This window comes from Leucoraja erinacea, chromosome 20 (genome assembly GCF_028641065.1).
Source record: "Leucoraja erinacea ecotype New England chromosome 20, Leri_hhj_1, whole genome shotgun sequence".
In the NCBI taxonomy this organism is placed as follows: Eukaryota; Metazoa; Chordata; class Chondrichthyes; order Rajiformes; family Rajidae; genus Leucoraja; species Leucoraja erinaceus.
In genome coordinates this window covers 4,351,187-4,365,487 of record NC_073396.1, presented here as the reverse complement: position 1 = coordinate 4,365,487, position 14,301 = coordinate 4,351,187, and the positions used below count along the sequence as shown (strand labels likewise).

The window sequence follows — 14,301 nt, the reverse complement described above, 5'->3', positions numbered from 1 at the left end:
GACGTCATCCGTAATATTTTAGTTGTGACCTGCCGCTATATTTGAGGCCTGCTTCATTTGTGTATTTGATACGTGTGGACACACAAGTCCTATCCGTTGAGCTCATGGATATAGGGATATAGGGATATACAAAGTAATCAAATTTAGTGGAATACATACTTTCCAGTTACTACTGAATCTTAATCAATTGTTTTTTTTAAATTTTAGGTTCCAAAGAATCATTGCTCTCATCCACAATTTCACTCAATGAAGAAGTTATGACTATTTTGGAAGAATTGATCATGCATTCATTCCAGCAATGTGTGTACTACATCACAAAGGTTAGTTTAGATGATAAATGCACCTTTTTATCAATTAACAGGTTGAGATATTGGTTACAAAATTGGCCTCTGTAGAACTTGCGTTTAGACTGAAATTTGATGTACGATGCACTTCTAGTCAGTTTTGGTACATCTCAAGCAAACCGTTTTGGGAAGTCAGGTAGTGGAGGCAATGTTAACGTCTGTTGGAAACCATGCAGGGTAGGCAGATGAGTGTGAGGTTCATCATGAGCTGCTTATACGAGTCATCTCATGCCATATGTTTAAATATAACATAAAATAGAACATGCTGTAGATACTTGACAGATCATATGGCATCTATGGAGAAAAAGTAAACAAAGGTAACGCTTCAGGTCTGATGAAAGGTCTTCAATCTGGAACACACACACTCAGTTTCTTTCTCTGTAGAAACGTACTGACCTAGTGAATATTTACAATATTTCTGTCTTTATTTCAATCTCTGGGTAAAGACATTCTCCAGAATGACTGACTGGGTTTATTAGATTTTGCCCTTAGTTTTGGCTTCTTTCACAAATGGAAATATAATTTCATCATCAAACCTTCAGAAAAATAAATAGGCAATTTATTGCGATGGTGATCGCAATAGAAAAGTTAAAAGAATAGGAAGGGTTTTGACCTATTTCCTTCGCTGCATAGATACTGTTGCACCCGCTGAGTTTCTCCAGCACTTTTGTCAATCCAGGACAATTTAATAGCGATTTCAAAATGGGTTGCCCCTTTGCTGTGTGCTGACACTCATAAGAGATAAATTCAGCAGCAAATTTCTGTGCAGAAGTGGAACTACTCCTTTTATCCTTCAGGTAGATCTATTCACCATGGCTCTGACATTGTGCAGGCCAAGGTAATATGTAGCGTTAATCTACGCTTGGCCAGATTATTCTGCAATTGGACACTGAAGGTTGGACGACATCTGTTCATTTTAGTGTGTAAACTGAAAAAACCCCACAGATTTTCTGTTTTACAGTGATAACTGAAGCAATATACAATGCCAAATCATCATATTTTGTGGTTCATTTTCGTTTTGAACATAGATATATTGTATGGCATTAGGTATTGAAATACATGGTAAATCATTCTGATGATAAATGTTGCCTATAAAATAAAATATGCATCCGTTCTGAAATGAGTGCTCTAATATACAAGAGTTTTATGACTATAGGACAAATGATATGGAGCCCATAATTTAGAAATTGTTATTGCCATTAATAGTGGACAAATGTTCAAAAAGTTCTATGGGGTTTCCTCTGCTAGACTCTCTAATACAGGTATTATCCTTTAAATGAGTTGATGTCCTCACCTGCTAATATTGTCTACAGTGAATTCTAACACTGAGATTAAGGGTGATAGGGTAACAATAGGTTGTGCCAGTTGAGAGTCTGGTTTTAGCATCCAACTTTGGTCTCAATAGGGCTAGATAGGGCTCTTAAAGATAGCAGAGTCAGGGATATGGGGAGAAGGCAGGAACGGGATACTGATTGGGGATGATCAGCCATGATCACATTGAATGGCGGTGCTGGCTCGAAGGGCCGAATGGCCTACTCCTGCACCTATTGTCTATTGTCATTTGCTGCTTACCATATAAAAGTGCTTTATACAGTCACGGCTGCAGGTTACCACTCGAATATTGATGAGGCATCATTTGTACTCAGAAAACTAGACAAAGTGCTGGAGTAACTCGGCGGATCAGTCAACATCTCTGGAGAACATGGATGGGAGATGTTTCCGGTTGGGTCTTGGGAAGAATGGTCCCGATCCAAAACTTCATCTATCCATGTTCCCCAGAGATGTTGCCTGACCTGCTGTGTTACTCCAGCACCGTGACCTTGCATCTTTTTTGTTGTACACCAGATTTCCTGTGTGTAGATTTTGCACCCAGCAGCTTATGTTGGGCTTCAACAAAACTGATATCATTACTTTTTGCTTTACAGTCGCTGTACGTTGCACTTCCTGCCTTCTTGGACTGCAATCCCTTCCAGACGGAGAGGGGACATTCCTGGATGAATGTGTCTCCTGTCCCAGAGGCAGTTCGTAACATCATGCAGATATACAAGACCACCCTGGACCTCCTCCACCAGTATGAGATTCACCCAGAAATCACAACACAAATGTTTGCTTACCTTTTCTTTTTCTCCAATGCCTCCCTCTTCAATCTGCTGATGGACAGGGGTAAGTTTAACAAGGAAACTTTCAAAACAAATTAAATGGACCTTCACAGAAACATGCCTTACGGCAACAAAAGTCTGTGTGGGATCCATAGTCTCAGTAGATTCCTGTCATCTTATTCCATCTCAATGCACGTCATCATCCTATTATTCATTTCCCTCTTGTACGTATACCTGGCTTCACCTGAACCGTTCCATGTGATGGCAAACTTCATGTTTTCATTATTGAATTCCTTGTCAAGTCGTCACTTTTATTTCTATAGCACATTTAAAAAACAAATCTCGTTGAACAAAGTGCTTTACATTGGTGGAGGTACTAATGTTATACAACATTGGTTCATAGATTAAGTTCATACATAAATACATACATATAGCCCTCCCTCAGAGGACGTCAAGAAAGGCTTGAGAGTAAAGATGTGTTTTAAGTCTCGACTTAAAAGAGTCGATGGAGGGGGCAGTTCTGATGGGAAGAGGGATGTTGTTCCACAGTCTAGGAGCTGCAACCGCAAAGGTACGGTCGCCCTGAGCTTATGCCTAGACCGCGGGATATTCAGTAACCGTTCAAGTCCAAGTTCAAGTTCAAGTCGGCCGATCTGAGGGACCTGGAGGTGGTGTGGTGGGTAAGCAGACTTTTGATGTAGGTGGGGGCAAGCCCATTAATGGCTTTGTAGACATGATATCATAAGGTCATAAGTGATAGGAGCAGAATTGGGCCATTCGCCCCATCAAGTCTACTCTGCCATGGCTGATCTATCTCTCCCTCCTAACCCCATTCTCCTGCCTTCTCCCCATAACCCTTGACACCCTAACTAATCAAGAATCTATCTATCCCTGCCTTACAAAATATCCATTTTAGTGACTACTTGAAATTGATGACCCCTGAATTACTGCACAAGTGGAAATAGCTCCATATCTACCAGTTTGAACACATTCATAATTTTAATGACCTGTCACAGGTCACTTATTAGTCATTCATTTCTAGAGAAAAGAGCTTCTGTGTTTCGTCTCTCCTGATAATGTTGTTGGTGAGATGTTTTTTATTTAAACCTATGAAACATATGATTTAGTACCTGCGGGTTTCCTCCAGTTTACCCCCACCGCCCAAACTCACGCAGGTACATTAATTTGCCGACTGTAAATTACCCCAGGTGTAGCTGGGTGTCAGCATTGGGACAGCATGTGATGGAGGTTAGGTTTCGAGGAAATAAGTCTGAGAGCTGAACGTTGGCCTCGACTCGATGGGCTTAGTGGCTTCCTGTGACATAAGGCAATATGAGGAATTTGGGACCGAAAAGAATAAAATGTTCACAGCTTTTAACTTGTATCTGATAATTTATCTGCAATATTAATTTCAGTTGCCCCGGGGATTTAGCTGATAAATTGGGCTGTACAATGTAGACTAAACCACGCCAACTAGGAAAGTCTTGGGTTGGATACTCACCCTGCATCAGTTCAGCAGTTCCTAATTAATCATTTGGATCATTGTGCTAATGTTAGCTTCAGCATTTCCTGGGGGGGAAGAGGAGAGAAAAAAATATTGCTGGAGATTATGACTGTACTTCGTGACACCTGCTGAGAAATACGTGCAAGGCTGTTGGTGAAGACAGAATTGGAATCGATTTGTAATGGTTTATATAATCCAAATCCCCTCCTGCAATGGGCTTACTTTAATAAGTAGCGTCGTCGTGCGTTTGCACCATCACAACAATGTGTTGAGACTAGTCCACAGAGGAGAGGGAGGGGGGACAATCCTCTGGGCTGTGGGAATTTATATAGGAAAATAAAATAGTGACAAATCCCTACTGTAGTTTTATAATATCCATGGACATTATAAACAGCTGCCTATGGAAAAATATGTCAAAATCAAAAAAGATGTGATCAATGGTATCAGAACATTCAACGTTTATTTATTTCAACTTGTATGTGCATGTTATATGGTGAGCAGAATAGGAAATTTGAAGCAATGTGAAGAAATGCACTGGTCTGGTTTTAAGCTCTGGTTAGAGGTGATGGAACATTATCTCTGATTATGGCTGAAGTTGGTCAAATGGCCAAGCTTCCAGTGACAATGACCCTAAGACTATTTTCAGCTCATTCTTCACTTAAATGCTGAGCTGAAAATACCCATTTCCCCACCCTGAATAATCTTCAATATCTTCTTATAAATGGATTCAGAACTAAAACAGCTAATTAGTTCAATCTGAGAACTGCACCAAACTAAACCTTGCTGAAAACTGGCAGCTGAACTACCTTATGTTAATTACATTTGCCGTTCAATGATTTGCACTTGAGGTGTAATCATTTGGTAAAGGGATATAATTTAAAAAAAATCAAAACTTACCTGTAGGTTATTGAGGTATCTGTGAATTTTTGGATGGGTTTCAGAACTGCTGGGACTGATGTTGCAATATGCAAAAGTGTAGTTGGCCAACTGAGTTCAGTGAAAGGGAATTCATAACATCTCAGATCATTTTCTCTTTAGATTTTCCTTGTACTAAATAGAAGCATTGTTGATTTGTGTTGTTGTATTCTGCTGCAGATAATTGAGAATGACTTTATTACTTTCAGACATTGATGTGTATACCTCTATTAGGATATACCGTATAATTATGAAAACATGTTATCAAAAATGTTCACATCCCTTTACTAAATAGGAAATACTTTTTTGAGTCTTCCCTCAATTCTTCCTCCATGTCAGATTAGCAATTTTAAAGCCACACCACCTAATACTGGTGGGTAAAATTCTCTTCATTCTCTCAATATTTTTCAGGCTAGTTTTAAAATGAACAGTGTGGAAAATGGAAATTCTCTTGTATGTATCAGAAGGTTGCCCCATGAGATTGTAGAAGATCGGCATGAGTGAGATAATGTAATTCTGCAAGTCTTTCCAGGTGATTTCTGCCATAATGTTGTCACTGGAGGCTTAGTAGACAAACATTCCATTTCACTGTACTTATGCATGGAATATACAGTTAAAGTGCGAGGCTCCAGAGGTAACAATCGATTATCTATCTTTGTTTCTTCATTGCACAGGTTCAAGGCACCGTTTTTTCCACTGGTCAAAAGGGGAACAGATGCAAGGCAGTCTCCGCCTGTTGTTGGACTGGATACAAAATGAAGGAATGGGGAACATCGCAGATGAATTTTTTTCCAAATTCAGCAGTGCTATAAAGCTTCTGGCTATACCGGCCTCTATTCTCATGCAGGTAATGGAATCAATCAGCGGACTTACTCTTGTAAGACACCGAGTGCTGGAGTAACTCAGCAGGTAGGGCAGTATCTCAAGGACATGAATTGGTGACGTTTCTGTCAGGACCATTTTTCAGATAGATTGTTGGGGGAGGGGAGGGGGGGTAGGGAGAGCACTGGATTACTCTCCAAAGACAAAGCACAGGTTTGATGCGCCAAATTACCTTAATCGAGAACAATTCTGTAACTTTCGGAAGGGAGTTTGCTTATTCTTACATTAGTATCAGTTTCCCATTGAATAAACGTATGTTTTAGTTTGGACTTTTTGTTAAATATGACTTTTACAAGCTCGTATTCCGATGTGCATCCAGCCTCCAAAGATTTTTTTAGATATTCCCAGGCGGGAATAAAGTTAATGCAACAATGCAGAGCTATCAGGAGAGATTATTATAATGACTATCGGTAATACTAGGATAGTAACCACTATCCCAAGCGCCCTCTCTCTGTGTTGAGCAACAGTCTCTGTGTGTTCATTTATTCTTTGCCACATCTTGTTACAGTGCAGCTTGAGTAGTCTCCAGAGAGAGTTCCATGCCTTAACCCCATCACAACTCCTTCACATACTAACACACCACCAAGTGGCACCTGGTGTGGACCCTGCAGCAGCATTACAAACAAGTGCTGAAGAGGGGGAAACATTGCACAAAACAGGTAAGATTCAAGTTTTTGTAAAGAAGCATAAACTGTGCTGCTAATTAGAAAAAGTCACATTTCAGAGATTTGTTTGACCCATAGACACACAGAAATATTTACCGTTGCCACAGTACAAAATTATAGTTTGCTTCCACTGAAAGGAATGGATGTTTGCACACTTTTAAAAGCAAATGAAAAGAAGGATTCCTTGTTTCCCAGCAGTACGTCTACTGTAGCTGGTGTACCCAGTGATATTCTGGCCATAGACTGACTATTCCCAAGCCTGTTTAACTGAGAGGAGTGTGTGTTGGAAAGAAATGCAGATGCTGGTTTATACCGAAGATATATACAAAGTGCTGGAATAACTCGGGCGGGTCTGGCAGCATCTCTGGAGAAAAAGGATAGGTGACATTTCAGGTCGGAACCCTTCTTCACACTGAAAGGTTTCAATCCAAAAAGTCATCATCCTTCCTGACCCGCTGAGTTACTCCAACACTATGTGTCTAACTGAGACCAGTGATTGGAATGTTGATCTATTGCTCCTGTTAGCTCATAAAAATATATGAAGTGAAGTGAAGCTCTGTGTAGAGTCCTGATGCTGGCTTTGTGCACTTACACCTAGTCGGTTTCAGTAAGTCCCTGTGACTCCTGACATTACTCACCTTTCCCATTTGCACAATGTAGATCACAATTGGCACCCACCAGTCTGTAATGATGATATTTGTTATGGAGCATTCCAGGTTCAGATGGTGCCAGGTCAAGTTGCAATGAGGAGCAGTCTGGTTTATATTTGTTCCCAGAACTAATGTGAACCTCACTACTGTAAGAAGCATTTTATAGCACAGTTGTATGACTGTATCACTGTCTGCTATCTCTTTCTCCTTTAACCCCGACCTTGTTACCAAACGTGTTTGTTGATAATGATTTTTAGAATTACAGTACTGATTGAATAGAATTGAATTAAATAATTGTTTTTTTTTTATTAGCCAAGTATGTATACGTTGGTGCATTAGTGGTAAATATCACTTCAAAATCACCTCGTAGTTCTTAGGGTTTGTTTCATAGATTTTTTCCAAAAGGAATTTCTGTTCAAATTCATTTTATTGAAATAGATCAGTACTTGCATAATCTCAGATCAACAGGAGGAGTATTCAACCCATGATTGTGCTGGCTTTGTTTGAGTGCAGTCTAGCTAGCTATCCAAGACTTTAAACACACGTTGAATGAAACACTTTTATTGTTTTTGTTCTTTTGTCAAATTCCTTCATTCAGTGTCCATAAATTCTGGACCCTCTGTCATTTTCCACCAGCTTGGCCAAGACACATTGGGCCATTTCCCGAACACTGTAAGAGGAGGTTAAAAGGAAAATAGATCGAGTCTCTGGAAGAAATTGTGTATATCATGCACAAAGGTCTATAGGGAGATTAGGGATAAACACCAGCCTGGCTGAGATGTCCATATCTTGAAAACCAATATAGAAATTATGTTCACGCCCACCCCTCTTCATAGATTCATACAGCATGGAAACAGGCCCTTTGGCCTACTGCCCACACTGACCAACATGCCCCATCTACACAAACCCCACCTACCTGCATTTGTCCCAAATCCCTCCAAACCTACCCTATCCATGTACCTGCCTCAGCTACCTCCTCCGGCAGCTTGTTCCTTACACCCACCACCATTTGTGTGTAAAATGCTCCCCGCAGGTTACCGTTAAATCTCAGCCCCCTCCCCCTCCCCCCCCTCACTTTAAACCTATGTCTTCTGGTTCTCGATTCCCCTACTCTGGGCTTGTGTGTTTACCCGTTCCTTATTCCTCTCACCTCTATATCACACCTGTACATACACCTTGTACACCTCTATAAGATCAGATTTGTGACAAACTCCCATATATTTTCTTCTCCACAGAGGACATTCTGCTGAGTTTTCATAGGTATCCTCCTCTGGTGCTGCCCACCAGTAATTTTAAGGTGGATCTGGATGCAGAGACTGTGGAGGACAACTTGTACAGGCACCTGTTGTATATACGCCACTTTCTTTGGAGTCTGCGCACCAAGTTCCAGTCAAACAATGGATGTTCTATAAGCAAGGAACTACAGGTAGAGTGTTGCCCAAAGGACAAACGTGTAGCTATCATCTACAATGATTACACTGTATGATACTCTCTTGTATTCACACACATTGCCCAACTGTAAGGAAGATAGTATGGGATTGCAAGGAAACATAGGCCAGCTAAATGGATAGACAAGCGACAGATGGAATTTAGGACAGTGAAAGGTTAAGTGATACACATCAGCACAAAGACTAACATGTGACAATGCAGGCACCGGTCCCATGCCACCAGAGCTCAGAGCAGAGTGCCTGTCTCAGGGGTCTGGTGTCAGGCATTTGTACTTGGAACAATCTCTATAGCTCCACAACCTGACGTTGACTAGCTTGTCCTGTGCTGCTTTCCCTCGTGCTTGGTTACTGCTCTGCTGCTTCCTCAGTAACAGTATCCCAAACTCAATACCAATGCAGCATCCTTGCGTTCCTTTCCATATTGCTGTTTAATTGGGCAAGTAAACCAGGCGGTGTTTATAGCCACCTATTATTTTTTATTTTTTTTTAAAAATGGACAACACTCATCTAATTGCGGTGCTTGATACAACAATTTATCCAGTGATTTTTTTTTTTTGCCCTAGAAACATACACTGCCTAGCAACAAGGATGATCATTCGCCTGCTCATAAGATGTTTTACTCCTACACAGATCAGCACTAAATATGAACATGACCATAAGACATAGGAGCAGAATTAGACCATTCTGCCCATCAAGTCTACTCCAGCATTCAATCATGGCTGATCTATTTTCCCTCTCAATCCCATTCTCCTGCCTTCTCCCCATAATCTGTGACAGCCTTACTAATCATTCTCTGCTTTAAATATACCCAATGTCTTGGCCTCCACAGCCATCTGTGGCAATGAATTCCACAGATTCACCACCCTCTGGCTAAAGAAATTCCTCCTCATCTCCATTCTGGATAACAGGAAATGAAATACTGCTTTGTGTTTTGAACCAAACCTATGTAATTTAATGAACCTAATTGACCTTATAAAGTGCCTAATCATATTTGTAATCAAAGTAAGAGATAAAAAAAAAGCTGAGAAAATCAGAACTGGTCATGCATAGAGTAGTTCTTGGATAAACAATTCTCATTTTGAATGACCATAACAATCTTTTTTGTCAAATAGTGGGTTACACATAACTGGAATAATTGCCTTTTGTACTTAGCTCTCCAGTTGTTTGGACTGCTTTTGAAATGAGCTAAAAACACCAATACTTTTCTTCATCTGTTTGGATTAGAGCTATCAAGATGGTTGCATTCTTGTGTCCTTTCAGGAATTTGTGTGGATTACTCTAACTATGGGTTTATTTCTTCCACTGTGTGTTTTCCAGGCTGAATCTCCAGTTTACTACAATTGTCATGAGTTTTCATCGGACAACTTAGCCACATTTTCCAATCTCAAGATATTAGATCAACAATCAGGCCAAAACAATCACCTCAGTAATAATTTTGATGCAGAAATAGATGGAACTAGGTTGAGCACTGCTTGGGTCGGTGGATCGAATGGTGATTTCAGTACCTGCCACAAACAGCACAACCTGCATCCACGGACTGCCCAGGGGAGGCGCAGAGGCCCTGGGCAAAATGTGCAGCCATCTGACCCTTCCTGCCTCTTAACTCCTCCAAATACACCATTGAATGTTGACCATGTACAGACAAATGGAGATAGTAGGCTTGCACCAAACTCACGGAGAAACGGCCACCACAGAAGCAGAGCCAACGAGGGAGAAGGTAACTGTAAGAATGCTCAACAATATCCAATATTGCAGAGGGAATGAAGCACCGCCTGGGAAATGGAAGTTCTAAATATCCCGTGTGGTGGTTTGGTCTACGGTTTAGTCAAAATTAAACTGAGCATATCGTGAAAATACCAATAAGCATTTAAAAAAAACATTGCCTTAGATTATGGTGGGCTCATGCACAGTATGAATGAGTAGATGTTATGGTTTTGTTGTACCACACAGTGCTGTTGTGCACAAGGTTGAATGAGATAGAATTGGCCTTGTACCCTAGAATGCCCACCCAGGTCTTTAGATCTGATCTATCCGCCATTAAGGAAGTGGTGGAGAAATCAGTTGGGCACAAGAATGGCAAGTGTGAGTTGGGTGGATGTTGTATAAGTTGAATGGATCAGGAACATATTATTGGAGAGACTGTCACAATGGGGATTGTTTGTGGATGTGGGAGATGATTTAAATCTTGTTGATGAGATCGAAACATAGAAATTAGGTGCAGGAGTAGGCCATTCGGCCCTTCGAGCCTGCACCGCCATTCAATATGATCATGGCTGATCATCCAACTCAGTATCCCATACCTGCCTTCTCTCCATACCCTCTGATCCCCTTAGCCACAAGGGCCACATCTAACTCCCTCTTAAATATAGCCAATGAACTGGCCTCAACTACCCTCTGTGGCAGAGAGTTCCAGAGATTCACCACTCTCTGTGTGAAAAAAGTTCTTCTCATCTCGGTTTTAAAGGATTTCCCCCTTATCCTTAAGCTGTGACCCCTTGTCCTGGACTTCCCCACATCGGGAACAATCTTCCTGCATCTAGCTTGTCCAACCCCTTAAGAATTTTGTAAGTTTCTATAAGATCCCCTCTCAATCTCCTAAATTCTAGAGAGTATAAACCTAGTCTATCCAGCCTTTCTTCATAAAACAGTCCTGACATCCCAGGAATCTGTCTGGTTCTTACAAAGATAGGTTGAGAAAATTCGAATTCAGAATATTTTCTCCAGATTCAAAGAAAGCCACTGCCCACTGGATATAAACATGGCCTGTAGTTGTTGAGGGCACCAAGTGAATGTCTGTCTGCATTTGTGTTTTTGCCAGGAAGAGTAACAGCGACATATGATCTACCGACTCCAACGTCTTCGAGCCTGAGCTCTGGTGATGATGATCTCTGTTGCGTATATGTTGTGGAGCTGCCGCGGGGACCTGTTGGTTTAGGGATGGGACTGATCGATGGACTGGTGAGTTAGATGAATGATTCTTTCTCCAGCAATAGTATCAGCAGTCGCTCAGCAAACAGCGTTCTCACTCTGGAATGAGAGTTCAAATCGCACTCCAGAACCTTAAATGCAGAACTTTAGACTGACACTCCAGTACAGTACCGAGGAAATGTTGCCCATCAGAGATACAGTCTTCAGGATAAGATGTTAAAGCCCATTTGCTCTTTCTGATGGATGTAAAGATCCCATGCCACTGTGAGCTGGTAGAGTGTAAATCGGTCGCTGACAGTCAGTCTTAGCCATTTCCAGCTTCCTCCACCCAAGTGACAACTGTAAAAAGAACTTCAATGTCAAAAGACCACTTTGGGATCAAATGGAAAGCCACCTTGTATCAGAAAATGTTTGAAATATGTCAGACAGTGGAGAAGAAAAGCAGCTAATGAATCATCAACATCCGTTCTAAAGAACCAGTTGTTTTGTTATAGTCACAAAATCACTCTATAATCAATGGTGCAATGATCTGGAGAAACTCAGGCAGTGATCTGGAGAAACTCGGGTGAGGCAGCATCTATGGAGCGAAGGAAATAGGCAACGAAATAGGAAATAGGCAACGTTTCGGGCCGAAACCCTTCTGGGTTTCAGCCCGAAACGTTGCCTATTTCCTTCACTCCATAATAATAATAATAATAAATTTTATTTTCGGGCGCCTTTCAAATCTCAAGGACACCTTACAAAGATTAAACAGAAGAGAAAAAAACATATAGTCGGAGAAAAATAAATAATAAGGACATCATCAATATACAAATTAAAGATAGAAATCGCTCCAAAGACACAAAATCAAAAAAAATCAAAAAACACAATGTGAAGAGAGAGCAGCGGCAGCTAAAGCGCGCCAGCGTACACTCTCCCTTCCGACAGCCATCTTGGACACAGACTAACATAGTAACTACACACAGAAAAATCATCCCCCCCACAATGGTTACCAATGTGGGGGAACGCACAAAGTCCAGTCCCCAACCCCAGTTCTCCCAGAAGTCAGGCCTATTTGAGGCCACCGCTATTGCCTCTACGGAGGCCCGATGTTCCTGGCCGTTCTGGCCGGGTGGAGTTGCTCCGGCGTTGGGAGAGTCCTCACAGCGACTGGGCCACCTGGAACGGCTGCTTCCTAGCAGGGGATTGTCGGCTTCCGAAGCCGACAGGGACGCACCGGGTTGGAGCTCCCAGGCTCCCGATGTTAATGTCGGCGCCGCCCGCTCCGCTCCGCAGACCCGCAGCCCGGAGGTGTTGATCTCGGCGGTCACATCTCACCGGAGCTCCAGCGCGTCGATCCAGCGCGGCGACCCAGGCAAGGCATCGCCCGCTCCGCACCACGATAGCGCTCCAGCGCTGTGCCGCCACCGAAGCCGAGGTGCTGGGCGGTCCCCGCCAGGAAACGGCGCTCCAAGCCCGCTGGTAGGCCACGAGGACGGGTCGACGGGCAGCCCGGAGAAAAAGCTGCCTCACCGACCAGGTAGGGACCTAGAAGTAAGGTTACCTCCTTCCCCCCACATTAAGAAGTCCATTTCTCCTACAAACGAAAGACAAGACTTACTAAAAACTGAAAAAAATGGATTAAACGGACGGCTGCTGGTTAGCAGCCGTTCCCCAAGATGGCTCCTCCTCCAAAAAAGTATATCCATAGATGCTGCCTCACCCGCTGAGTTCCTCCAGCATTTTTGTCTACCTTCGATTTTCCAGCATCTGCAGTTCCTTCTTGAACATGGTGCAATGATCTGTCGGTTTGTACGGCAGATATGTTTGAAATTTAATTGAATATATTGACAAAAAACTCTATAATCAGTTTATTTTACTTAATCGTTAGATGAATTTTGCTTACCATATAAAATATTAAAAAAATTCTTTTGTGATGAGACTACCTGCGACATTAGCAATTAAGATTCTTATTTTATGCACTCCCAATCTTGAGTTTGAGCGAGTGCAATGAACTACGTGCGCTGCAACTATTTGTGGATACAATGGAACTGCAGATGCTGGTTGACAAAAAAAGGCAAAGTGCTGGAGTAACTCAGCAGGTGAGGCAGCTTGAGAACATGGATAGGCAACCTTTAGGGTCAGAACCCTTCTTCAATTATAGACAATAGGTGCAGGAGTAGAGCCATTTGGCCCTTCGAGCCAGCACCGCCATTCAACGTCATCATGGCTGATCATCCCCAATCAGTACCCTGTTCCTGCCTCTCCCCATATCCCCTGACTCCGCTATTTTTAGGATCCCTATCTAGCTCTTAAGAGCCCAATCTAGCTCTTTGTGTTGAATAAGAACATCTATGTGTATTTTGACCTTGTATTCTCATCTATCTGCAGCATACAACCTTAAAATCGCCCGGCATTTACATCAGAACCCTTCTGCCTGACAGCCCGGCAGCCTCTGATGGGAGACTGGGAATCGGGGACAGGATCCTGGCAGTAAATGGAACCAGCTTAATTGGGGCAGATTATGACAGGTAATCACTGACAACCATCTGAACAAATAAAACTTTATGATACTTGCATTGACTGAGTCAAACAGCATGGAAACAGCCCTTAGGCCCAACTTTCCCATGCCGACCAAGATGCCCCATCTATGCTAGTCCTATCTGCCCATATCCCTCTAAATCTTTCCTGTTCAAAGGTCTTTTAAATGTTGTTATAGTACCTCCCTCAACTACCTCCTCTAGCAGCTCATTCCATATACCCACCTGTGTATAAAAAAATTGTCCCTCAGGTTTCTATTAAATCTCTCCCCTCTCACCTAAACCTATGTCTTCTGGTTGTTGATTCCCTTACACCGAGTAAGGGACACTGTGCATCTACCCTATTC

At 42.1% G+C, this 14,301-nt stretch overlaps 2 protein-coding genes across 2 annotated transcripts in view; one reads left to right on the top strand and one right to left on the bottom strand.

Annotated features, from left to right (window-relative positions):
- Window positions 1-14,301, top strand: part of LOC129706651 (ras-associating and dilute domain-containing protein-like) — a 46,618-nt gene that overhangs the window by 27,688 nt on the left and 4,629 nt on the right. The window contains 8 exon segments of the mRNA XM_055651033.1: window positions 208-320; window positions 2,270-2,507; window positions 5,537-5,709; window positions 6,253-6,403; window positions 8,295-8,485; window positions 9,825-10,224; window positions 11,326-11,465; window positions 13,806-13,945. Of these exon segments, the coding sequence (XP_055507008.1) occupies window positions 208-320; window positions 2,270-2,507; window positions 5,537-5,709; window positions 6,253-6,403; window positions 8,295-8,485; window positions 9,825-10,224; window positions 11,326-11,465; window positions 13,806-13,945 (1,546 nt within the window).
- The window catches only part of ap5z1 (adaptor related protein complex 5 subunit zeta 1), a 39,262-nt gene continuing 32,394 nt past the window's right edge, over window positions 7,434-14,301 (bottom strand). Inside the window, exon 17 of the mRNA XM_055651035.1 lies at window positions 7,434-7,729. Within this exon, the coding sequence (XP_055507010.1) occupies window positions 7,654-7,729 (76 nt within the window). The 3' untranslated portion in view covers window positions 7,434-7,653. The remainder of the gene's footprint in view (window positions 7,730-14,301) is intronic.